Source organism: Scylla paramamosain, chromosome 23 (assembly GCF_035594125.1).
Source record: "Scylla paramamosain isolate STU-SP2022 chromosome 23, ASM3559412v1, whole genome shotgun sequence".
Classification (NCBI taxonomy): domain Eukaryota; kingdom Metazoa; phylum Arthropoda; class Malacostraca; order Decapoda; family Portunidae; genus Scylla; species Scylla paramamosain.
Window position 1 is genome coordinate 10,397,986 of NC_087173.1, and position 7,945 is coordinate 10,405,930.

The window sequence follows — 7,945 nt, forward strand, 5'->3', positions numbered from 1 at the left end:
ATTATATTCTTTTCCAGTTGCTTGTAGCTTGGGAGGCTTCAAACTCTTATTTGATACTTGATTTCAGAAAGCACTGTTACTACTACTACATGGGCCTTTGTTACCAATCAAAAATGGTAGCTATCTTTGTATTTTACATGTTGATTGGTGACAGTTTCAGAAAATTTTATTCATAAAGCATGGAATTTTCTATAGTCTTCACTTGCATAGATTATTCCAAGAAACTTCTATTCTTAGCAATATCTCTCTCTCTCTCTCTCTCTCTCTCTCTCTCTCTCTCTCTCTCTCTCTCTCTCTCTCTCTCTCTCTCTCTCTCTCTCTCTCTCTCTCTCTCTCTCTCTCTCTCTCTCTCTCTCTCTCTCTCTCTCTCCAGGTGTCATTTAAAGATATCAAAAACTGCTTTTGATTGGAGTTGGAGTGTGGTGTTCTATTTCTGGATGAGATGATAGGTGGAAATATATAAGCATGTTTTATACAGGAACTACCACATTTAGGCTGGACAACTTCTTACAGCTTCTGGTTTCTTATATTCTTATGGTTTAAATAGGGAGTAGCAATCCATGTCATAGTGCTGCGTCAAGTTCTTCAATACAGTATTTCATTCCTTAAGTATTTGGCAACAGAAAATAAACCAGAGAGAGAGAGAGAGAGAGAGAGAGAGAGAGAGAGAGAGAGAGAGAGAGAGAGAGAGAGAGATGGGTTGCCAGTGGACAGGTTTAATCTTAGAGACATACTGAAGAACCTGCTGCAAAACTGGGAAGTTATTGGTGAGGTTCAGATTTCAGTTAGAATATTCCTGTATTCCTGAGAAATTAAGGGGATGAATTCTGCCCCCATTAGCTGGTTAATGTTGTACTAAGCTACTTGAATAAGCCATCCAGTCCCATACCTAAGTGAAAGTAAGGACATTAAATAAAATGATAATGATGATTGCAATTGTTGAAAATGCAGGGGAACTATTTGCTACAGTTCATATATCTAAAACATACCCAGTGCAGTTGTTGAAAATGCAGGGGAACTATTTGTTACAGTTCATAAATCTAAAACGTATCCTGTCATTTCAGGGCAGAGTGTCAGGGAAACATCACTAGCTATACTCATACTCACTACAAGAAGTTCACTACAGAATCTCACAAATCTAAAAAATACACCTGTCATTCCAGGGCTGAGAGCCAAGAAAACACCAATAACTAAATCTAAAGCATACATCCTCACTCCAGGACCAAATGTCAGGAAAACAACGGCTAAATCTAAAACATACATCCTCATTTCAGGACTGAATGTCAGGAAAACAATAGCTAAGTCTAAAATGTACATGTCTCCTCATTCCAGGGCCGAGTGTCAGGAAAACATTAATGGCTACACTCGTCCTCGCTACAAGAAGTTTGCCACTGAGTCTGAAGCAAAGGAGTTTGTGCAAGAGAATGCCCTCACCTGCCCTGTGGTGGACCGAAGGGAGGCATCCAAGAAAGATGAGGACAATGGAGCTGCATCCGCCAGCCGTGAGTCTCGTGTGACTTCTTTATGCTGTAAACTTTGCAAACCTGACTTACTTTGCCTCAGATTACATTGCAGTGTAGTTCTCTATATGCACATAGCTTGAGTTCCAGTATGTTGTATCTTTGAACTGGTGTTATGTGTAAATGCATAAGGAGAGAATGTGAGGAGTAGGAAAAAATATTATTAGTCATCTGTTGCATGTTGGATTTCGAACATTTTGCTGTAGTTATCATAAGTTGTTCTGATATAATTAGCATCTTATACATTTATGCAAACACATACTGCATCATTTACCTTTGAACATTGTTTCTTCCTCTGTGAATGGCCTTATGATTATTTCTAAGTTTCTTCATCCATGTATGGCCATTTGATTATCTGTACCATTCATCAAGTATCCACAAATATTGACTTGACAGTATATGCTTGCTTATTTTTGTAAGCAGTCAGTCCTTCTTTAGAGTGTGTGATTGAAACCAGTACACTGTTCTTTCATAGGCACAGTTTGGTCCCGGCAGCTGTTGGTGCTTTAATCTTTCTGCCATTTTTATTGGGTACATGTAAGTTATGATGGTTACATGACAGATATTTGAGACTTTAAACTATATTATGCTCATTTGTATTTATTTTGTTCATGTGTCTGCATGTGGTAATCTAACAAATACCCTACTTTTTTGCTCATTGGTAACTGATGGTTGAATAATTTCTTTTCAGGAAAAAGTAATAGTATATTTCCCTAATTTTATTACTACATCACCTATGCTGTTGTGTTAGTGGGACTTAGTAGAGTGGCATAATTGAACTAAATTGACAGGAAAAAACTGTGGTCATATACTAACATCTGGTTACATTTCTTAACACCTGGCATGCTTACATTTGCTGTTACTTGTCACAGGCAGATAAGAGGAATACAGACTGTAGTGATAGTATTGTTGCCTTTTGGTGGAAAATGGTTTACATGGGATTCTTTTCATTCTTTATTTTTGTATTATTCCAAAAGGTGTAAATATCTTTGGTGAATTTCAAATGTTCACAAATACTGATTCATAATTTTCAACATTCTAACTACAGAAAGTTTAAACTATACCATAAATGCCATTAATGCCCTATAATTAAATCTGTCCATAAAAAATAACTAATATTTCCCTTAAGAAAGCCTTTGATACAGACCACTAACACCATGACTCACACTGCACCTCACCCCAGGTACCTATAATGGAGGCAACCTGAGTCCCACCCTGCTGGAGATGAAGGCCTCCATGAAGTGCCTGCAGAAGGACCTATCACAGCTGAGGACTCGCTTTGAGTTGTACATCGAAGACCGCGTCGGCACTGCCTGTTCTAAGCCTCTCCCTCCCTCCTCAGCTCCAGTGCAGAAGCGGAAACATGAGAGTGAGTCGGAGGAGGAGGGGGATGAGGACCAACCATCAAGCTCCAAGAAGCTGAACACAGAGGGCAAGGAAGGCGACAAGAGCAAGTTTAAGGTGGACAGTGACGGCTTCCTCATCGTGTACACAGACGGTGCGTGTTGGATGAATGGCAAACAGGGTGCCAAAGCAGGCATGGGTGTTTTCTTCGGCCAGGAGCATCCCCTGTGAGTAGTGACTGGTATGAATAGATTGTTGATTACTAACATTCATCCATTGCTCTCTGTTCTCAGCCTCGTATTTAGTGTTGTGTTGTGGAAAGGTGACTCTCGTTTCTAGCAGTCAAAGGTTAGATCAGTCAATTAACCTCTTTTTCTCCTTCACATCAGGGTTATTGTGTGTTTTGGTAAGGTCATATGGTTAGAGTGTTATGTTTTGGCAAGATCACTGTCACTATCTAGCAGCCAAGGGTTAGATCAGGAAGTGAACCTCTCAGTTTCTGCTCATCAGAGTTATAGTGTTGTGTTTTGGCAAGGTCAAAGGTTAGGTCACTCGGTTAACCTCTGTTTCTCCTCTTGTCAGTAATGTAGCCGAGCCAATAAAGGGACGAGCCACCAACAACAATGCGGAGATTCAGGCAGCCACATGTGCTCTGGAGTTGGCAAGATCTGCAGGTTAGTCACACCTGTTTGTCTATTTCTGTCTGTGTTTTTGTGTGTGTTTGTGCTTTTACTGTTTTCTTTTTCTTCCACTCGCTCTGTCCATTCATTTTTTTTTCTTCTTTTCTTTTTGTGTGTGTGTGTGTTTGTGCTTCATGAACCCAGTTGTAGTGTACAGGATTTGAATCAGAAATCCCATTGTCTTCATCTCTGTATCTGCTTATATCAAACTTGCTTGTGAAAGTTGTGGGTGTTCCTTGCATACACCTGTTCTTCAACACATTCTAAGCATTAGTACTACATCCATTTGCCAAGCTAGTTTTCATGACAGTTTGTCTTTTAAGTTCCAATCTATTACCCTGTCTGAATTCCCTTACATCTTTTTTATATAAGATTTCTTCTTTGATAGTGTAATGTCCTGCTTTACTTTATATTTAAAGACCTGTGCTGCTTGATGTTTGAAAAAGAGACATGATCTTCAATTTTTTGTATTATGCAACACCTACTACCTTACTGATATGTCTTGTATTTTTTTCTGGTGTAGTACAAAGTATGAGTGTGTGGTGCTTATCTGAACCACCCTGTACAGGATTGTCAGCCTGGTATTAAAATAGATAGATAATACAAAGGAGCAGGTATGTGATAATTTTTCCAATCGCCAGGCTTTTCCAAGGTTGCTGTACACACTGACTCCCAGTTCATGATTGACTGTGCCTCCTCCTGGATGAAGAACTGGAAAAAGAAGGGCTGGGTGAAGTCTGATGGCCAGCCAGTAAAGAACAAGGAAGAACTTATGGTCTTAGACTCAGCAATGGAGGATCTGGCTGTGAAGTGGGTGGGTATTAATGAGTTACAGAGATGTAACAGTAAATTGTTGCAGAAAGTGAGATATTTGGTGCTCTTAATGAGAAAAGTCCCATTGGTAATGGAGTGGTTGTTGGACATTCACGCATGATTTATGATCCTTCAGATATCACATTGGTACTGCTTTCTGATTATGATCCAACTTACCATATTTGCCGGCATATTAGACACCTCTGCATAAAAAATTGATAGTTTCATAAAGTTACCGAAAAAAAAAAATATATATAGTGTGTGTGTGTGTGTGTGTGTGTGTGTGTGTGTGTGTATTTACCTAGTTGTATTGTATAGGGTACGAGCCAAAGCTCATTTTTTCCTGTCTCCATAACCATATTATGATTTGTGTGTATGTGTGTGTGTGTGTGTTATGTAAGAGGGCCACTGGTCAAAGGCAACAAAAATTTTTAAATAAAAAGAAGGGCCCGCTTAATGCCAGTTACCATGGCAATGTCAGAAAAAAAAAAAAAAACTGTGTCTTGAAACCTCCCTCTTGAGAAGAGTTCAAGTCATAGGGAGGAGGTAATACAGAAGCAGGCAGGGAATTCCAGAGTTTACAAGAGAAAGGAATTAATGATTGAGAATACTCGTTAACTTTTGCATTAGAGAGGTGGACAGAATAAGGATGAGAGAAAGAAGAAAGTCTTGTGCAGCCAGGCTGCAGGAGGGGAGGCATTTAGTTAGCAATATCAGAGGGGCAGTTAGCATGAAAATACCTAAAGATAATAAGAGCTGGAACATTGTAGCAATGAGAGAAAGGCAGTCAGTTAGAGGAGAGGAGTTGATAATATGAAAAGCTTTTGATTCCACCCTGTCTAAAATAGCAGTGAGTGGAACCCCCCCTCCTCAACATACACATGAAGCAGACTCCATACATGAACAGATAAGGCACCTGTTCAAAGTTAACAGCTGGAGTTGGGGGAGTGGGTGAGAAAAACTGACAGAGACGACACAGAATGCCTAACTTCATAGAAGCTGTTTTAGCTGGAGATGAGATGTGAAGTTTCCAGTTTAGATTATAAGTAAAGGTCAGACTGAGGATCTTCAGTGTAGAAGAAGGGTACATTTGAGTGTCATTGAAGAAGAAGGATAACTGTCTGGAATGTCATGTCAAGTTGATAGATGGAGGAATTGAGTTTTTGAGGCATTGAACAATACTGTGTTTGCTCTGCCCAATCAGAAATTTTAGAGAGATCAACTCAGGCATTCTCTTGCTTCCCTGTGTGAGCTGTTAATTATTGATGAAAAGACATGGAAAAGTGCAGGATGGTATTATCAGCATAGGAGTGGATAGGACAAGGAAGTTGGGTTTAGATCATTGATTAATAATAGTTATTGGGTGACAAGACAGAACCCTGAAAAGCAACATTGTTAATAGACTTAGGAAAACAGTGACCATCCACCACAGCAGCAATAGAACAGTCAGAAAGATGAAGCTACAGAGAGAAAGATAGAAGCTATAAGAGGATAGTTTGGAAATCAAAGCTTTGTGCCAAACTCTAACAAAAGCTTTTGATATGTCTAAGGCAACAGCAAAAGTTTCACCAAGATCCCTAAAAGTGTGTGTATTTTGCCCTCACATCAGGTGCAGTGCTGTGGCTTTGCAGTACTACCATCACATCTAAAACAGAGAGAGAGAGAGAGAGAGAGAGAGAGAGAGAGAGAGAGAGAGAGAGAGATTGTTATTAACAATATTTGTACTTGGTGGACTACTTCAAATTCACACCTATAGGCATAGGCTTATGGGCCCAGGTGTCTATACTGCAGCTGCATTAGACTCGGTAATTATCAGATACTTTTTTCAAGAAAAAAATGCATCTAATGCACCAGCAAATATGGTAAATTCTGAGAAATGCTGTCTGCTCTACTATACATGCTTCCATAGTGGAATTCTTCTCTTTGGTTAACACTTTTCCCTACACTGGCCAGTGTTCCAGAAGACATTGCATTGTTCCTCCTGCAGGTTCATGTGAAGGGTCATGCAGGACATGAGGGCAATGAGGAGGCAGACAAGCTAGCCCGGCAAGGAGCAAAGCAGTACAAAAGTGAGGCCTGAGCCAGACAACCACAGAGGCTGCACCAATGTTTTGTGAAAATGTGTGCTGTCTGCTGTGTGTCTGTGACCAGTTCAGGACATTCTCATAAGGTGTATGACTTATTTAACTATAAAGTATATTTTGATATAATCATTATCATCAAAAGTAGTCAAAGCTAGTCCACTCCCAACTTGTGACATTTGTCTGTGTCTGTTATTTATGAGCTTTAGCTTACTCTTGACAAATTTACTGATTTTTCAACACCCAACTTTTGTAGAATTACACCTTGCTGCAAAGCCTTTCTTTAGTTCCTATGTAGCTTTGTTTGTCATGGAAATCATTTTGAAGGAGTTTCAATGAAGTGTCAGAATTGATGCATAAATAAGCAGGATGACATTTTTCAACAGTCTGTATGTTTTGTTCTCATTATTTCTTGTGTGCTGGTGTAGCAGCTTAAACAAAATTAAGAGATATTTTTATTGTTACTTGAAGAATTTGTTTTGTCTGAAATACCAAAGCTTAAGGACTTGCTCTGCAACTCAGGAAGCCATTGTGGTATTCAGAGTTGATGTACATTTTATTTTCAGCAATGGAGATATATGAATTCACAGTTGTCAAAGGAAGTGAATCTCCCTGTGTGTAACTCAAAATGTCCATGTCAGCACTTTTCAACATGAGAACCTTTCCAGTGTGAGGAAGGTTAACCAACAGAAGAGTTAACATTTAGTTTCATGTTTACAAGCGAAAGTGACCGGTATTCTTGAGAGTTTTGGCTCAAGACTGCGTATGTTCAAAAATATGTATCTTTATTATGTACCTGGGCTGGCATTCTCAAATGTTTTGGCTTTTTATTTTAGCTACTTTTAACAGACTAGTGGAAGTTATCGTGGTGTTTGAGGGCGTGTTCATTATTCTATCTTTATACCAGGCTGGCAATCCCACATGGAGTGACTCAAAGCACCACACACTCATACACACATCATTCACACTCTTATCCCTACCATCCCCTGGTGGAAAGGGATATTTATTCTAGTGACAGTTTAACACAGGGTTGGAAAAAACCCAGGTTAAAAAAAAAAAAAAAAAACATTGGGTTTTTGGGGGGGTTTTATTGTTTTTTAGGGGTTTTATTTTTGGGGAGGTTTATTTTTTGTTTATTCCTCATATTTGTATGTCAGTCAGTCTGAATAAGCAATTAAAAGTACTCTAGAGTGAAACAAAAGGTTTGAAGTTTTTTTCCCTACCTCTCTCTCTCTCTCTCTCTCTCTCTCTCTCTCTCTCTCTCTCTCTCTCTCTCTCTCTCTCTCTCTCTCTCTCTCTCTCTCTCTCTCTCTCCATGTTGGAGGGGCACCAGCCAAGAGCAACAATATTATAATATCAAAAAAAAAAAAAAAAAAAAAGGCCCACTGAGGTGCCAGTCCCTGAACAGAGTCAAAAGCAGTAATCAGAAATTACAGGATAATTCTTGAAACCTCCCTCTTGAAAGAGTTGAAATCTTATGAATGTAGAAATACAGAAGCAGGCAGGG

General features: G+C 39.3%; 1 protein-coding gene across 2 annotated transcripts in view; it reads left to right on the forward strand.

Moving 5' to 3' along the window:
• The window catches only part of LOC135112149 (ribonuclease H1-like), an 8,811-nt gene extending 1,172 nt beyond the window's left edge, over positions 1-7,639 (forward strand). Inside the window, exons 2-6 of one of the 2 annotated variants that reach the window (XM_064026216.1) lie at positions 1,333-1,502; positions 2,704-3,091; positions 3,447-3,538; positions 4,186-4,358; positions 6,345-7,639. In XM_064026216.1, the coding sequence (XP_063882286.1) occupies positions 1,333-1,502; positions 2,704-3,091; positions 3,447-3,538; positions 4,186-4,358; positions 6,345-6,437 (916 nt within the window). In that variant the 3' untranslated portion in view covers positions 6,438-7,639. The remainder of the gene's footprint in view (positions 1-1,332; positions 1,503-2,703; positions 3,092-3,446; positions 3,539-4,185; positions 4,359-6,344) is intronic. The other variant, XM_064026217.1, reaches the window with a different exon arrangement.
• Positions 7,640-7,945: the final 306 nt, after the last annotated feature.